Source organism: Lytechinus pictus, chromosome 6 (genome assembly GCF_037042905.1).
Source record: "Lytechinus pictus isolate F3 Inbred chromosome 6, Lp3.0, whole genome shotgun sequence".
Lineage (NCBI taxonomy): Eukaryota > Metazoa > Echinodermata > Echinoidea > Temnopleuroida > Toxopneustidae > Lytechinus > Lytechinus pictus.
This window is the reverse complement of record NC_087250.1, coordinates 16272671-16291411: the sequence shown is the minus strand read 5'-3', so window position 1 is coordinate 16291411 and position 18741 is coordinate 16272671. Positions and strand designations below refer to the sequence as shown.

Below are 18741 nucleotides of genomic sequence, written 5' to 3'. Positions count from 1 at the left end.
GCAACTCTACCAGCCTGTCTCACCAAATCAAGGGCAACATCACATGCACTACCACTAATGTTGTATATCTCATCACTTGCAGAGTTTGTAGGGTACAATACATAGGGGAAACCAAGACCACACTCAAGAAACGATTCTACGGGCACAGATCCACCGTCAACACAGCAAAGCTGGACACTCCAGTTGGCCGCCATTTTAACCTCCCCAACCACTCCATCACTGACATGATGCTACAGGGCATCGAATCTTTAGGTACCCGTCCTGACTCAGTTCGTACTAGCAGGGAGAAGCTCTGGATGAGACGACTTCGCACCACCCAACCTCATGGCCTGAACATCCAAGAGGGGAACGACTGATTTTTCTTTCCTATCCACTTTCAATTTATATATACATATAATTTTTCCCCTCAGCTCTTTTGAATAGTTACTTTATAGATTCTTACTCTACTTTCCTCCCATATCTCATACAAGCTCAGCTCCAATTTTTCCTTCCTTATTCAGGCGATATTATAATTATTAAATATATATATATATATTTGTTTTTTCTCCACTCACCTCTTTTAGATTTACCACATTTGCTTATTTACATGTATACTATGGTTTCTTCATAATACACCCCCTCTCTTCTATATTTGCTTTTACCTTTTTAGGCAATTTGCTTCCTCTTTTTCACATATACAGGGTTTTTTTTTTTTTTTTTCCTACTATATAGTCTTGTGTTTTTTTCCCGTCACACCTAGCGGATTACAATATCAGTTACACCATATGTGTATTTATATATTTTTTCATATACATTTCTTTTCTGGATATATTTATATACATATCATTTATAGATACATATTTACACTTACCTTCTTCTCTTAGTTTGTTTAATGCTTTATCATATATACTTATATGTCTTTTGCACATTATCAGTTGTTCCCCATTCTTTTTCTTTTTTTCCCCCACTCTTATGCACCAGTTTATTAAGCCTTTCTTTGTAACCTGTTTGACCCACCTCTCACTAATTCTATTGTTTTTCATCCCATTATCACTGTTTTGTTCCAAATCCTGTTTGATGTTGCCTGCCTCATTATTTTAATCCCTCTTGGCTTGAGGTATTTTACTGGCCTTACTTACACTAACTTCCCTTTGTGTCTGCCTACTCCTTTTCTTTCATCCCCTTCACTAACCTGATTGGTCTTCTCTACTCACTAATGCCCCTTTTGTCTCCTTGTTTCTAGCGTTGCTGTAGCTTGTTTGTGGTCTATATTATGGTTGTTCCACTTTATATGTTTGTCATTTTGCCTCCGACGAAGATTCTGCTAGGATCGAAAGCTTAGGCCCCTTTTTTACTTTCTAATCTACATTAAATCACAGAATTAAAAATAACTAACAAATACAATGAATTGAAATACAATATTTTAGATAAGGAACCTCAAGTCTAGTTTTATGTACACGGTAAAATAAAATAAGACTCAGAAAAGGGAATCTTTTTACTCTCGGTTTAGATAACAACAAATAACATTGCAAAAACATGGAACTATGTATGTATGAGTATATGTATATTATATTACCATACATTTGTGCTATTTCAAATATATGGCAATAACAAAAGATGATTCCTTTTCTCCGTAACCTCATACATGTATATCAAATGTTCTCTCAATTCATTCACAGCATTATTATTAATATGATTATTATTATGATTATTATTGTCATTATCATTATTGTTATTATTATTATTATCATCATCATTATTATTATTATCATTATTATTAATAGCTGGATTTATATTGCGCTTTTTGCTACAATGATATGATACTAAGCGGTTGCTACTATTATTATTCTTATGTATTATTTTTATTATTTTGTTATTTCATTTCTGTTTTATTATTTATTATCATTATCGTTATTACTAGAGTAATTATTATTCTAAGTATTATTATTTTGCAACAATTCATGTAACCTAATGAAAACTCATGTTTCTACCCATCAAAATAACAATAGTTTTACACAATTTGCACTGAATACGCGGGAAAACTGAAGGGTATGGTGCGTTAGTTTCCCGCCAAATCACCAAGACCTTTCGAATTAAAATGCTTTTAGAGGAAAATGGGAATGAGAGATAAAAAGACAAAGAAGATGGAGAATTGAGAGAGACAAAAATAAAGTGAAACAAGCTGTCGGACTAATCAATACTCCATTTGATCTTTTCCTTTCATCTTAGCTCGGGGATGTAACCTCCGTTTTCTAAGCTATTCGATTCCCATTATAAAGGGCATCTAGAGGCCATGGCTTCGTTATTGTCGAGGTCTCTTCATACATTGGAGAAGGTTATTTAGGTCTAAATTTATGTGATCGGTATCCGTGCGTTTGAAAGCCGAGACTAGAAAGGTAAAAAGTTATTACCGATTAAATCTCTCAGACTGGTAATGATGATAATGATAAATAACGAAGGTGATGATGATAATGATGAATAACGAAGGTGATGATGATGATGATGATGATGATACAATTCAATTCAATTAAACATTAATTTATTCATTTTTTCCGATTGACATGTCATCCAATTTCATACAAAATATACAGAGGAATAATTGCATGATAAAACGATGAACGAAAATACATATGTATATGGAAGTAGGCTTATAAACCCAGAAGCAGGTGCTTGTGTCTGAATACACCTATACATAAATAAACAACAATTAACATAAGGGCAATTCCATAAAATGATCAACCTTTTTTTTTTACGTCCGACCCCCATTTTTCTCAAGGCTTACTTAACTTTATAAACTGACCAAGTCGTGGTCCATTGAGAACATTTAACAGACTCTCAAAAAGAACAAGGAATCAGAAAATGTCATGGAGGTCCCGCACATCGGGAGTCGGACGTACATATTTCATGAAATCGCCCATAAGGAAGGGCTAAGAGAAGGGAAAGGAATAGAAGAGAGAAGAAAAGAGATTGAGAGGCGAGCAAGTAGAAGAAGAACGGGCATGAATTACTTCCCATGATACAATATTTATAAACAAAATTAGATACCAGTAGTACAGCAGGCATTAATGATACAAAGTAACAGCAGCAAATGCATAGGTGCTTATTGCAAAATAGAATTGGTTAAGAAACAGGCACGTACGTATTAAAAAAATAAACATTTGTTTACATAGGGATTCAATTGTAGGCAGATATCTTGATTTTTTTAATTGTATTTGAAGCTGCTTAAATAACCAGTATAAATTGACAACATTCAATACACACAATTCCAATATCACAAGCATAGCTTCTCTCGGGATCCTGAAAAGGCATTCATGCTTTATTTAAACTTTGCAGTTTTGCATGTACATGACATGTTTGATTTTGAATAGATTCAATCATGGTTAACATGTTATAATGGTGATGGATTTTTTTATAACCCATTCGCTCGAAGCTACTATTTTCTAGCCCCTCTCTCTTCATTTTTTTCTAACTCTCTCTCTCTCTCTCTCTCTCTGTGTCTTTCTCACTCACTCTCATACACGTACTTTTTTGTTTTGAACATACACACACACACACGCACACACTTACACTCACACAGTCCCAAATCTACATGTATGCCCTTCTTTAACCATGTTAACTGAATGTATGTAATTTCGTTCGTTCAATATACTATCAGACAAGGCTAACTATCCATGTCACAAACAAATTTGCACAGATTCATTTGCAGCGGGTCCGAAGAAGAAGTTCATGAAATATTCACATCGAGTGCACTGCATAATTGATATGGATATAACCCTACACATTTTAATCGAACGATAGGGGAGGTATCATTAACCACCATGCCCATCGTTTCCACTGACAGTTTCTGTTATAAGCCAATCAGAGACAAGGATTTTTCGTAGCTTGTAACAAGTATCTGCAAATCCTTGCGGTCAGATGAAGAGGTGGAAAGGATAAATCCAGTAACAAATTGCTTTCCAATTATAGCAATTCAATTCAGTACGTCTTATGACAAAGTCAGACAAAATTAAGAAAGACATATAGAGCAGATATGAAATTGTAAAGGTCAAATAGTGAATATAGTGACCTAAAAGGCATTTCCCGCTCGATCTATGGTGACTTCAATGGGGGAATAATTAAATAATTTTTGTTCTTTATTTCAGACTCTATTTCAGATCCTATCCGCGTGTGCCGTTTTGTCATTAAAATGTACTGCACTCAACCCATGTGAGGTGAATGGGCCCCCGGGGTGATCTGCCAATTCGTCTACTGCCAACTCGTCTACTCACCACATGGTCTACTTTCATTTAGTCTTATTCCATTCCGTCCATCAACATTTCGTCTAACAACCATTTGGTCCATTAACCATTTGCTCCAATCATCACTTTGTCTAATCACCATTTCGTCTATGACCATTTCGTCTCATAACCAGTTGGTCTAATATCCATTTCATTTTCATTCATTTTGCACAATTTAACACTTAGTTCCGGACCAAATGGTACATGTATATGGACTAAATGGCCATTGAACTAACTGGTTATTAGACGGGTTGGCATTAGACTAAATGAAAGTAGACCATGCGGTGAGTGGACGAACCAAATTTGACGAATTGGCATTAGACGAGTTGAAAAAAAAACCGGTACCCGGTAGGAGGAAACTCCCCGAATGCTTGAACGCCTAGGCAGTAAGGCCCTCCGGGAGAACAGTTTCGGAACCAAAATGGCTACCCTCGGTAAATATGCTTTAAGTATTACTATTATTATCATTAATATTATTATCAATGTTATCATTATTTTTATCATCATCATCATCAATGTTATTTTATTCATCTTTATTATTGTTTTTATTATTATTATCATCATTAATATCATCTTTCTTAGTATATCTTGTTCGGCAGTCAGACTCTTAATCATGTTAAGCATGACATCTCGCTTGTTGAAAAGGATCAATGATTTTTATCAAAAATATAATTTGTGAATGCCAGAATTAGAATTTTTGAAGCAATGATTCATTATTGCAAATATCAAGATACCTGTATCACGCTGTGTTAATTTAAAACAATTTTTTTATCACGAAATTGATTTGTTGGTTTTTTTTTCTCATAAGTCATGTCAGTTCGCTACAGACTGAGACTAGTAATAAGCATATTATAGGGGACGTTTACCATGAAGAAAAGTTTGTTGCAAAATGGCAGAAAAGGGGCGGAAAAGTTTGGTAAAGGTTTGAGGAAAATACATTTAATATAAAGAAAGTTATTAGAATTTAAGTGAAAGGCGTCATAAACGAGCAGCGGCCCCATAATCATATTAAGCAATATTTAATGCATAAATGTCAATTTTCTAAATGGTTCGTGATGACTTATTTTTGTTTCGTTTTAGGAACGGTCTGAAATGATTTGTCTATTGATATACTGAAGGTACAGTAAAAAAACATTTTCAATTTTCTGAAAAATTTCATTTCATGGGTTTTTTACCATAGGGTATGACGAAAAGCTGCTCATATATAACATCACGAATCAAATGATTAATATTCAAATAACTTTTGGCTTTTTGATTATTTTTTTCTCAAACTTTCGGCAATTTTTTTCATTATTTTTTCTGCTATTTTTACAATCATCTTTTTGTCAGGGTGAACTTCCCCTATAATGGTGACGGAACCGAGGTTCCAGCAGTATTACAGGTAAATTGACATAATTATGTCATCAATTGCACGATATTATCTGCATGCATGTGAAAACGTTATACAAAGATATGTTAATTGATTGATTTGATTTGATTTGATTATCAAACAGTATAAGTGTTATATGACGTGTTAATAAGCAATCCTCCTTAGCTTCGCAGTGTGGAGAGGGAAGGGATGTACCTAATCAGGTTTGATCAATACAGGAAATTATTTTTAATGTTTCCCTGCAGGACATGTCGGAGACTGAGATAGAGACACAGAAAGGGAGAGAGGAAGGGGGAGAGAGAGGGAGGGCGGGGAGAGGTGATATACTAACAAGGAGAGGGTGTGTGTGTGTGTGTGCTTGTACATTGGTTAGGGTCGGTGTGTCTGTGTATGCCATGCAGAGAGACGAGGAAAGAGGTTGGATTGACGCACGGACATAGAGAGAAAGAGAGAGTACAACATGAAGAAAGAAAGGAGAGGGGGAAGAGAAGGGGGATCGAGAGAGTGAAATTGTGTGTGTTAATAAATAATGAACATGATAAATTTCACAAGAGAGAGAGATAGGGAATAAGACGGAGATAAGGGTTATATTGACGTATTGGACAGTTGAAGATGCCCTTTGCTGGGATGGTATGAAGTAAATAAGACTATATCCGGTGGGTGTTTCATAAAGCTGTTCGTAAGTTAAGAGCGACTTTAAACGACTGGGGATCCTTTTTCGTGGTAAATGGTAAATTCATTAGCGATGGTTTTGCACGTAAGAAAGGTTCACCAGTCGTTCTTAAAGTCGATCTTATCTTACGAACAGCTTTATGAAACGGCCCCAGGCATGTTTAATGGCGGATTACTGATTTCGCTTGTATATACTATACTTATTAATTCGAAGGCTGGAAATATTCTAATATCAGTGATTACCTTAAACCTAGCTCAGCACAGATCACAATTTATTGCGCGCCATTGCAACTAAAACAAATAACAAAATGTAGTGGATCGTTTCTAACAAAAAAGCTTTACGATGAAACGAAAAAAAGAAGAAGATGCAAAGTGTTTAATGGTATATAAAAATGGATTTCAGAAAAATATCAGTTGTTATTATTATTGAATAGAGAAGATGAAAGCTAGACATTTAATGGGATCCTTTTGTTTGAACCTAAACTCATGTTAACTTATGAACTTTATACCTCTCATCTAAAATCCTTATTGATGTTAATAATAAAAACGAAGAACGATTATAATTATCTTTAATACGGCCATAACAAACGGGTAAATAAGAATTTTAGAATATTAAAAAGTTGAATAAGTTAATGGACTAGATAAATACGAAAAAATTTTTTTTTAGTGTTTTCAATCGTCCCTATTAAGCGCCTATATATTGTCTTGACAATATATTTTATTATTGTTATTATAATCATAACTATTATAAAAAAAATACCATTATTAATGATAATAATAAACAATAACAACAATAATGATTATAAAAATATTATCAATGATAAAAGATAATTAGTATGATTGCATAATTCACTGCAAGAATACTGGTGTTTCTTTAACACCAGCTTTTTATCTACATATCTACAAATGACACATAGGTATGCGATAGCCTTTAAAAAAAAAAAATAGGTGTTGAAAGAGTACTACTTCCGCTATCACCAGATGAACATTTAAACAACACTAATCAGTGTGAAACTAATATTGGTGTGATTATGAATTGGTGTTGATTCAACGCTTTTCTGGTGTTATCAAATACAGTTACCCGGCTGGTGTTAAATCAGTGCAGTGTGTAATAAAGTGAAATAAAGGTGCGAAAGGAATATGGATGCATCGTCACGTCCGTAGGCGAGGAAAATGCCGAATCAAAGTTGCATCTGTCTAATTTGTAATTGAAACCTTATTTTTCAGAGGTCCATTGCTACACTCCATCAGGCAAATAGTTTCTTCAAATTAACTTTCTGCTCCATGTCAATCCCACCAACATCCATTACTCTATTATTGTGATCAGGTGCGGATCCAGGATTTAACAAGGGGGGCACAATTTTTGGATGAAAATTTGAAAGCCCCCCCCCCCCAAAAAAAAAAAGGGGGGGGGGTTCATCTAAAATTGAAGGTCATTTCTCCCGCGAAAAATTTGACAAGTAAAACAAAGTCCTCATTTTCAAAGGGGGGAGGGCACACATGGGTAAAAACGGCATATTGACTATGGCTCTCTAAGGGGGCGGATGTGCCCCCCTGGATCTGCCAATGATTATGATGGTTTATAAACTGCTTTAAAGTCTACGTACAGTATGTAGGTGGCTGTAATAAATCCGTTTGGTCGGAGGTAATCTTGTGAGTCAGTTTGGGAATCAGAAAAGGATTCAGAGGAAACCCCCTGTGATGAGTCAATTAATTGACCGTCCTATGGAGGATGGAGATATGAGGAGTTGCCCCGACTAGAATCGACCCCCTTTCTACATTTCCATTTTCACCTGTTCGCAGTCGCCTTTCCTTCTTCATAAATTCCATTATTAAACTAATGTTTATTACTACAAAACAAAAGGTAGCATACGGCGTTGCTTATAAGATATTTATTTCGTTATATCTTATTAGTATTTTTATTTCCTACTTCTTACTCTTCCCCTTCCTCCCTTCCTTTTTTCGTAATATACTATGGGAACAAAAATACACAGGCCTATCTAACATTTATAAATTATGTTAGATTTGAGCCACACTTTCAGCCTTTACGCTTATATATATTGACATGTCTGACACAAGATATCATTCTTTTTTTTAAAGCTCGGTGGTTAAAAAAAAAATCTTTCTCCAATAGTTCCTAAAGTTCCAGTTGTGATTTACTTATATGGTGGTATAGGGAACCATAACATGACAATTCTACTGTTATCGTTGTCTACTATTTGCTGTATTCATTGCAGTCTTGTAATAATGTTTCTTGGTGAGTACATGTACCTTGCGTTCCCCCTTAATATATACCTTGAAGTATATCATCATGACTAATTCATGTATGGGAGTGAAGTGGATCGAGACAAGGACGCACTTAATATAAACTGCAGCGTGAAGGACATGACGATGTATGGGGGGGGGGGGTAAAAGGAAGATAGGGTGGAAATAAGAAAGGATGAAGGGAGAGTGTAAGGGTTAGGGAACGTGTAAAAAGCAGTTATACATATAGGGACGATGCGGGGGCATACACACCCCACACGGGTACAAAAACATAAAGAGGGGAAAGAATGATGGGGATTGCTATAAACTAGGTTCTTTTTATTGAAATAGATAATATACATATATATATATATATATATAGATATATGTGTGTGTGTGTGTATGCATTTATGTATTTCCTTGACGGAGAACATGTTTCATTATTTCGTTTATATACTGTATATGTATATATATATATATATATATATACACACACACACATACATATATTTCGTCAATAGTATTTGTCAGTATACTTTTAAGTTTGTTATTATACTCCAACATTATGGTTTTACTTATTTTCATGTTCATATTGTGATTGTTTTATTGATTGGAGACAGCCGTCACTTATCTATCTTCTTTCTCTATAAATATGTTATGATAGATAAATGAATGGTTTAACTGAATAAAAATGAATAAAATGGATGAAGGGGAAAATATATGAATTAACAGATAAAATCCGACAAGTCTAACATTTCTCTATTGTTACCATCGTATAAGTAAGAACGTTGTCCTTCAGGTTTCCCTGTATGCATGCACCCCATTGGACATTTTATTTCAAGTTTGAATTATTTTCGCTCCATTTTGATCGTTTTGCTAACAATTCATAAAGTTACACACATTCATGCGGCAAATCGTAAACACAATCGGTGCTAAAAAGGATTTTTAAAAGGGCATCAAGTAAATTTACTTGATCTATACACAACAAAAAAAGTAAGTCCCACCAAAATCAAATTGCTGTAACTTTTGAACGGAATAATTTTGAAATATGATATTTCGTAGGTAGTTTACTACACTCAATAGGCAACTCCTGGGGGGAAATGGAAATTGATCGGTTGAGTCATGCACGAGTAATCAAAGATTGAATAAAAAATGAAAATTTTTGAAAGTCAAAACAGTCGTTATTTTCAGATTGTGTAAATACAAACTTGGGAAAAGGTTGTTTTAATGTGAATTTTATGGTGTTAATGCTGTCTTACTATCCATTAGTTAGCCACTTCACACAAAATTTTGATATCGTATGTTTATGGTTAAGTGAGCACAATTAATGTTTTGTGACGTATCATCATAGGGGTCTATGGCAGTATCCCCTACAACTTGTTAAAACATGTTAAAATTGGAAAATGTTGGTGGCTCCCCCAATTACTCGACCCCTCCCCATTTTAAAATGTTGGATCCACCACTGATTTGTCCATAAATTCAACTGATCCTGAGAAATTGTTAGGAAAAGAATACATTTATGCAGTATAAAGAGTATTCATTCCCAAGTTTTCGAATGTGCTCGCTCAACCATGAAATTGTAAAAAAGTTCGGAAAGTGTGTGGTGATAAAACTGATGGTTGATAAATACAACAGTAATTAAGTCACATTTGAAACCGAATTTGCCCCCATTATTCACGTTACTATCCCTTAAAATGAGTCTGTGACATTGAAAATGCCCCTTTTCCCACTTTGATGCATGCTCACTCATCCATAAATGAACATATCGATTTCACTTTTGCACAGAATTCTGCCCGTAGGTTGATAAAGATAACTGCCAAATGACATTGCTAAAGACAGCCTTGAAAAAAAATTCCACCATATTGAATAAGGGGTCACTTATTCTTAAACATATGCACCCATAGTGAACACAATTTCTATGAGAGAGGAAGTCAACATTTTAACAAAAATGAAATGAGGGCTTGTTTCATGGACGGTTTTTGTTACTTCTGAGAGCAATTTTTTCATGAAACTTCGCACATGGCTTCAGATTAACACTAAGGAGCTTTCGATTGTCTGCGACTGCAACGTAGTCCTAGTTCACCGGATGTGGTGACACCGCTCGTTCAGTATCGCGTTCGTACATTGATGAAAACAAGTTTCGATTTAAGTCGACCTACCCGCACCAGGCCACAGCATATACCAGCGTGATAGCGAGCAGGCCGTGGGCCGATGCTCGGCCGGAGATTCAGGCGTAGCATCACGCTACGAACCAGTTGGGCGACTGTGGGTGCAACATTTGCACTCTTGCGCAAAAAGCCGAAAAAACACAGTTGTTTGGAAATAGAACATCAATTACCTATGAGATATGTAGTGTCTGAAAACAGGACACACTAAATGTAATGGAAAAGCTGGTAACAAGCAGTAATTTGCAGTTTACCAGCCCTGCTGAATCAACGAAACTCGAATGTTGATGCGGCTTCATTCATTTTCATCTTCATACTATAATATTGCATGAATTCATGTTTCGTATTTGAAAATGTATGCCCATTCTGCTTTATAAATGTATTAATTAATTCAATAAGTATAAGTTTGGGATTGTCATTTTTTTCAAGCAATCTGCTTATGATGACAATCCTTCTCCTGCAAATTGTAAATATCATATAGTTAATCATTTTTGTCTGAAATTATCTTTTTAATACTCTTTATTTATGATTTATGCCAAAAATGCTAGCATATTATGTTTATTATGTTATGAAAAATGTATTATACGAATGTTATGGATGCAGAAGAAAACAATAAATCAAATCAAATCAAAATTTTTGCTAGGTTTGGATGACGTCATCATGTACGAACTAGCGCTCGTTCGAGCACTATGACACCGAACGTCAAAACCCTCAAATACGAGTCACAGATTTGGGCAGTGAACGAGAAGGCTCGTCACATATTACTTCGCGCATGCGCAGCGCTCCCGAAATTCCTTAATCTCGTACGTCCACATGGCTCGTCAAAGAAAACGAAAGGTCTCCATCATCCAAAAGGCGCACACACCAAACTAATAATTAGGTACGGCACAGAGTGGGGCCAAGGCCTTAAACTTTCTTCTCATTTTCATAATTTTCGAATATTGTGTGCTCACTGAAGCATTAATCATTGGGATTTTCATAAAAATCAAATCAAATTAACTATGCAAGGAGGTTTGTGACAGATATCCAAAGTTAGCAATTGCATTTTTTCAATAACGTAAAAAAGAGCTAATCACATTTCACATGTTCATTCAAGCGTGAATGTTTAATTTAACGCACTTGAATCATTGAAGCATGTTAATTGGTCATGAACATAACAAAAAAAGTTGAGAAAAGTTCATTTCAGTTACCAAAATGAAACAATACTTGCCTATGATTTTTAAAATTCGTATTTTTTGTTTTCATTAAATGTTCATTGATCCGTGAAACGATGAATATTGTTTAAAATACTCTTTCCAAAAATAAATGTCATCATATTCGATCATTTTTATCGATAGAAATGTGTATAAAATCTAATTATAGCAAATTTTAACTTGTGTTTTTTCAACCGTGAAATTTAGCCTCTTTTCGAAAGTACCGTTTACAAGCCTTCTGACTTTTTGTCATGATGAGAATGTGGAATTCGTTCCAATAGAGTGGAATCAAAATCATGATATTTCGCTTGTGACTTTTGAAAAGTGACAATTTTGCCTTCTGTTTGGGCTCACTGAAGCATGACATGAAAATACGTCCATAACATTTAGTCAGAGGGTAGCTTATAAAATTACCTACACGCTCATATATATATTAAAAACTCGCATTGGTTAGGAAATTATGGATGTTTGTTTAAGGGGGACTTACTTTTTTTGTTGTGTATGTGTGGAACTGAAATAAAATCATGATGATCTGCTGCCAGGAAATGGGAATTTGTAGAGCACCAAGATATTGACATGATTAAGGAAATGTGAGATTTAATTTCACTGTAGTGCGTTTATTTGCATTTTAAATGCATTTCGTTGGATAAGCATAGTACACAGTAGTGCTCCAAACCTAGTAAACCCCACCACAAATGCACTCCACGATGATGAGTGTTGAAAAGAGGCAACAACACTGCACATGTTCGGCGAGCCCAGAGAAACAAACATTATTATTGAATATTAATGTAATATCTCATCACCCGACTTAACAGTAAAATATCTAAACGTGGTAGACCTTGAACACTTTAAATATTCAAATTATGATGGGGTTCACCAACTTTTCAGAACCTCTGTACCTCTATAGTATAATCAATCCATTGTAACCCATTTCTCCTAGTTTCATTTACTATGTTGTCTGATACCATGTGGTGATCTCTCACATCATGTCTAACAATCACACAGAATTATGCTTTAATAACCTGCTTACACGGTGGACGTATGAACAAGGCTTTATATATAAACCATTTATAGTATCAAATCAGAGAGAATTTGATTATTCCATTTGATATATGTTGTTAAAAATGTTGTTAAAAATGATAAGCAAACGCAGTTTTAGCCTGTCACTCTAACAGCTATCGTTTAAACGTTTAAACAATTTGTTTTAAAAGTTTGAACAATTGCTTAAAAGTTTAAGCAATAGCTGTAAGAGTAACGGGCTTAAAAAGCGTTGCTTAATCTTTTTTAGCAACATTTAGGACCTGTTTCACTTCGATGGTAATGGCTTTGGTAATGACTTTGGTAATTAGAGGAAAGAAACTTCAATTACCAATGATAAAGTTGATTGATATATTTAAACCAATGATATATTTTTTTTAATTGCCAATTCAACCTTTAGGCTTCAATCATTTGTAAATCTTCGACTTTTAATATTGAATGAATCTTTTTAAAAATTTGCCTACTTTAAGTTATATAAAAATTATATCATTCAGTAATTTCAGTAGAAGAAATAATCAGTTGTCTTTACGATGGACCAAACGTTGTGGAATGACGTTTGATCCATCGCAAGACAACTGATTATTTCTTCTACTCCATCATGTCCATCTATCGCCAAGATGGACCTCTTCCACATCATCACTCACATGACTCAGTAATTGTTCAATCTTTCTTGAGACTTATTTTGATCAGGCCCTACAATTCATGAACTTGTTTGTCTAAATCTCTAAACTTTGACATCACAATGACGAGACTTGACGTCACAATGGCAATTTCCTTGATAATTATGTTTTTCTCTTGGCGGTGCAACTTTGGTTAAAACTCTATTTGATCTTAGCTTAAAGAGTTTGATATTCCGACAACTTCGCGACAATATCTTAAGTGGTTGAATGCCCCCCTCACTCGCTTGCGCTGTGCCGAAATATATATGAATCAATACAATGCTATGAATAATCACTGTCGAAAATAAGAAAAGAAATCGCTGATAATAGTCATCTTATACAACAATCACAATTGATATGCATTATTCAGCCATGCTTAATAATTAATGTGCGAGTTTTCATTTTGTTGCTTAGTATATTCATGACTTGTGTTTAGTTACAGTTTATAATTAATTAACTATACCATACATAATCATAGATTGGCAGCAACAAGTTTTTAAGATTTATTATTTATTCATTTTCGATTTTATTTATATAAAAAAGTTAATTGAACCTAAATGTATATTCTTCTGTTGGTAAAGAGAGGACGAAATAATGGGGGAAAATGACTTGATAAATTTTCCGAAACAAAAAGTTGATACACTTGACGATAAAGTCGGAAGAAAAATAACTATGAAAAGTAAAATGAAACGATTATTAAAAGAGAGAAACTCACCTCCTTTACAGGGATAAGACAAACATCCGATGACTTATCCTTTTTAGGGTCCTGTTCTACGGAAAATACCGTAGGCTTCACCATGTTTGAGAACTTACTATGTCCCTGACAAATTCAAATAATCGTACAAATAGTCGATTAATTCCAAACAGTGCAATAGTTTTTGCTATCAACCAGCCGCGACGATATGTGCTACGTATAACAAAAAAAATGTATTACCGTACATGCATCGCAGGGGGTACACAAGAACTCTATGATAGGTGCATAGTTCGTAGCATTAGACGTTGCTGGGGATCAGTGATAACGTACCAGGGTACCTTCTTAGTAACGAATGCTAGTCTGATTTTCAGTCGGGTTTCAACTCGTGTGCAGGGATACAAGATAAGTATTAAAAACAAAAACCATAGAGTTAGTTCGTCTCAGTCTTCATCATCTTATTCTCCATCGCTGCTGATTACTTCTTCCCTTGTACTTTTTTCGTTTTGTTAAATCCTATTATTACTTTTTGGCACATTTTGGAGCCCCTAATATTTAATATTTTTCCAATATATACACTGTAAAAAATGAAGTGTTAATTTAGCACTTACAGTGCTTGTATAGTGACTGCACTACTAGTGCTGATTTTCTAGTTCAAATTTAAACTAGAAAATCAGCACTCGTAGTGCAGTCACTATACAAGCACTCTAAGTGCTAAATTAGCACTTAATTTTTTACAGTGTATATAATCTTTTATAACATACATGGCAAAATATTTGCACTGGAAGTACGCAAAGCCATCAGATATATGATTTATTTTAAACTGAAAATTCGTCCTATATATACCAGGTGTAACTATTGACACGCAAATTCAAATTGAAAAATATATTACTGTACAAATTATCGATTTTAGGTCAAACTGAAACTTCCCAATTAGACTAGGTCGACTAATATTAATACATTATTGAATTAATTTTGAAATGAATAGTCTTAATCTTCCAAAATGTGTATTCATCCCTGGTGTAAATTTTTGCATCACACATATTGTACACTGTACAGGGGGGGGGGGACACTAGATTTTCCTCCCTTGACAATAGGTGTGATGCGAGGATTTACGCCAATGGTAGTAATTATGAAATGACATGAAATTAAAAAAAAAAGTCAGTCCCAATATTTCATTTAAACATCTAAATATAGAAAAGTTGGGTAGCCGGCAAAAAACACAGGCACATTCAAAATGTATTTTTCAGTCTTCGAACAAGTTAACTAGAGTTCGAATTTCATGAACATTTTTTTTTATTCATAGCTTCTTTATAGGTTATCACTGATTTTTTAGAATTATGCTCAGAAAAAATTGTTGGGGTTTAATCAAGCTTTAAAATCTCTGGTCGTAGTTCTACCTAACAAAATTTGTAAAGGAAACAAATCTGAAAACCTCGAAAGGTTTGAATTTAGAGACTGTAAACCTCGGTTGGAAGGAGAGTACCACGCACCAACGACGAGGGACGAGTCACTCGACAAACGGATGGATGAGTAAGTGAGGATCGCTTAGTTACCTCGGGATTGGGAAGGGGGCTTGGAAGGGTAATAGACATAACATCTTCACGTATTGGGTAGAGTACTTGTAGGAGGGGTAACAGGCAGGATCGGGAAGTAAGCAAAGAGGGGTAACATAGAGGATATAATCAACAGTTGGAAGGGGTGTTGGAGGGGTAACAGGCAGGATCGGGAAGTAAGCAAAGAGGGGTAACATAGAGGATATAATCAACAGTTGGAAGGGGTGTTGGAGGGGTAACAGACATAATATTTTCAAGGATTTGAAAGGGGGCTTTGAGGGGTAAAAGACAGCCTATCTTCAAAGATTTAGAAGGCTTGGAGGGGTAACAGACAGAATATATTTAAGAATTCGGAAGGGGTATAGGAAGGGTGGGAGACAGAATATCTTTAAAGATTTGAGAGGGGGCTTGGAAGGGGGGGGTAACAGACAGGATATATTCAAGCATTGTGGAGGGGACTTGGAGGGGTAACATACAGAATGTCCTCACTAATTGGGAGGGGGCTTGGAGGGGTAACAGAGAGAAAATCTTCAAGCAATGGGGAGGGGATTCGGAGGGGTAACATACAGAATGTCCTCACTAATTTGGAGGGGTAACAGAGAGAATATCTCAGCATTGGGTAGGGGTGTAGGATGGGTAACAGACAGAATATATTCAATGATTTGAAAGGGGGCTTGGAGGTTTAACAGACAGAATATCTTCAAGGATTTGAAAGGAGGCTTGGAGGGGTAACAGAAAGGACATCTTCAAGGATTGGGAAGGGGCTCAAAGGAATGACAGACAAAATATCTTCAAGCATTGGGGAGGGGACTTGGAGGGGTAACATACAGAATGTCTTCAATAATTTGGAGGGGGCTTGGAGGGGTAACAAAAATAATATCTTTAAGCATTGGGAAGGGGTATAGGACGGGTAACAGACAGAATATATTCAAGGATTTGAAAGGGGGCTTGGAGGGGTAACAGACAGAATATCTTCAAGCATTGAAAAGGGGAATAAGAGGGGTAAAAGAGAATATATTCAAGCGTTTGGAAGGGGACTTAGAGGGGTAACAGAGTATTTTTCAAATCTTCGGGAGGGGACTTGGAAGGATAACAGACAGAATATCTTCAAGGATTGGGAGGGGGCTTGGAGAGAGAATGTATTCAAGCATTGGGAAGGGGTATAGGAGGGGTAACGGACAGAGAATCTTCAATAATTTTAAAGGGGATTTGGAAAGGTAACGGCCAAGATATCTACAATGAGACTTATATATTATGATGATGGAGGAGACAAGTCTTGATATAAATCTATATTCTTTGAATGTTAGAGGTCTCAGAGACAAAGTAAAAAGAAGATGCATGTTTGATTGGTTAAGAAATACACAATATGATATCTTTATTTTACGAGAAACTCATAGTACCGCCGAAGTTGAAAGATATTGGTCAAGTGAGTGGGGATCCAAATGTTATTTTTCACATGGAAAATCGTCCAGTGCAGGTGTCTGTGCTCTATTTAAACCAAATGCTGATTTTAAAGTTTGTTCAATACAAAAAGATGACGCAGGACGGATCCTTCTTTTGAATATTACATATGGTAAAACTACTTTTTCAGTTGTGAATATATACGGTCCAAATAATGATAATAACAATATTTTTATTACTTTACATGAAATGGTAAGAGATTATGCATTTGAACCTTTGATTATTGGAGGTGATTGGAATCTAGTTCAAAACCCACATTTAGATAGAAATCCAACCTCAAAACAATATCACCCTAAATCATTTGATTGCATCGAAACTTTAAAACGTGATTACGATCTAATTGATATATGGCGAGACATGAATCCGTGTAAAATTCAGTATACATGGCAGTCTAATTTTTCTCAAAGCAGAATAGATTTTTTTCTAATATCCAGCTCATTGAGAGACTTTATTGATGAATGTGATATGAAATATGGTTATCGGAGCGATCATTCGGCAATCAGTATCAAAATAAATAGATTGGTTCCAAGGAGAGGGCCTGGATTTTGGAAATTAAATAACTCACTGCTTATGAATGAAAGACGACATAAGAACAACAATAACAACATTTTTAGAGGAAAATGACATATCTGATGTTACAAAAACATGGGAATTTTTTAAATATCATATTAAACAAAAAGTAATCACAATTTCCAAATATGACAAAAATGAAAGAAAACAGAAAATAGAAAAAAAGACAAAAAACATTGATTTTTTTAGACGATTATTACAGCAAGATCCAAATAATGAAGAACTAAAAAAACGTATGAAATGTGAGGAAGCTGATTTGATAAATCTTCATGAAAGTTACATTAAAGGAGTAATGGTCCGCACCAGAGCATTATGGGTTGCGGAAGGTGAAAAGAATACTAAATATTTTTTTAACTTAGAAAAAAGAAACTTTAACAAAAAACTTATAACAAAACTTTTTGTTGATGGAAACCTGATAACGGAGCAAAAAGATATCCTTGAGGAAGAAAAAAATTCTATGAAAATTTATACAAGTCAAATGACACTGCTTTAAGTAACAATGAATTTTGGGACAAAGAACTGAACTTACCTATTTTAGAAGAAGACTTAGCTATGGTTTGTGAAGGCGCTATTACAGAAATTGAATGCTTTGAAGCTCTGATGTCAACGCCAAACGATAAAACCCCTGGGTCAGATGGACTTTCTGCTAACTTTTACAAATGCTATTGAAATGAGCTTAAGGGTATTTTATGTAAACTGTTTAACAAATGCTATAGCGATGGTGAACTTTGCTCTTCTATGAGACGAGGCATTATAACTTTGATCCCTAAGTCTGGGAAGGACACAACACAATTAAAAAAATGGCGACCCCTTTCTCTTTTAAATACTGACTACAACATTTTAGCAAAAATAATAGCAAACAGATTA

The 18741-nt window shown here is 35.0% G+C and overlaps 1 protein-coding gene across 1 annotated transcript in view; it reads right to left on the bottom strand.

Moving 5' to 3' along the window:
• LOC129263729 (uncharacterized) overlaps positions 1-14395 on the bottom strand; it is a 34384-nt gene extending 19989 nt beyond the window's left edge. The window contains exon 1 of the mRNA XM_064100432.1: positions 14312-14395. Coding sequence (XP_063956502.1) covers positions 14312-14395 — 84 coding nt within the window. The remainder of the gene's footprint in view (positions 1-14311) is intronic.
• Positions 14396-18741: the final 4346 nt, after the last annotated feature.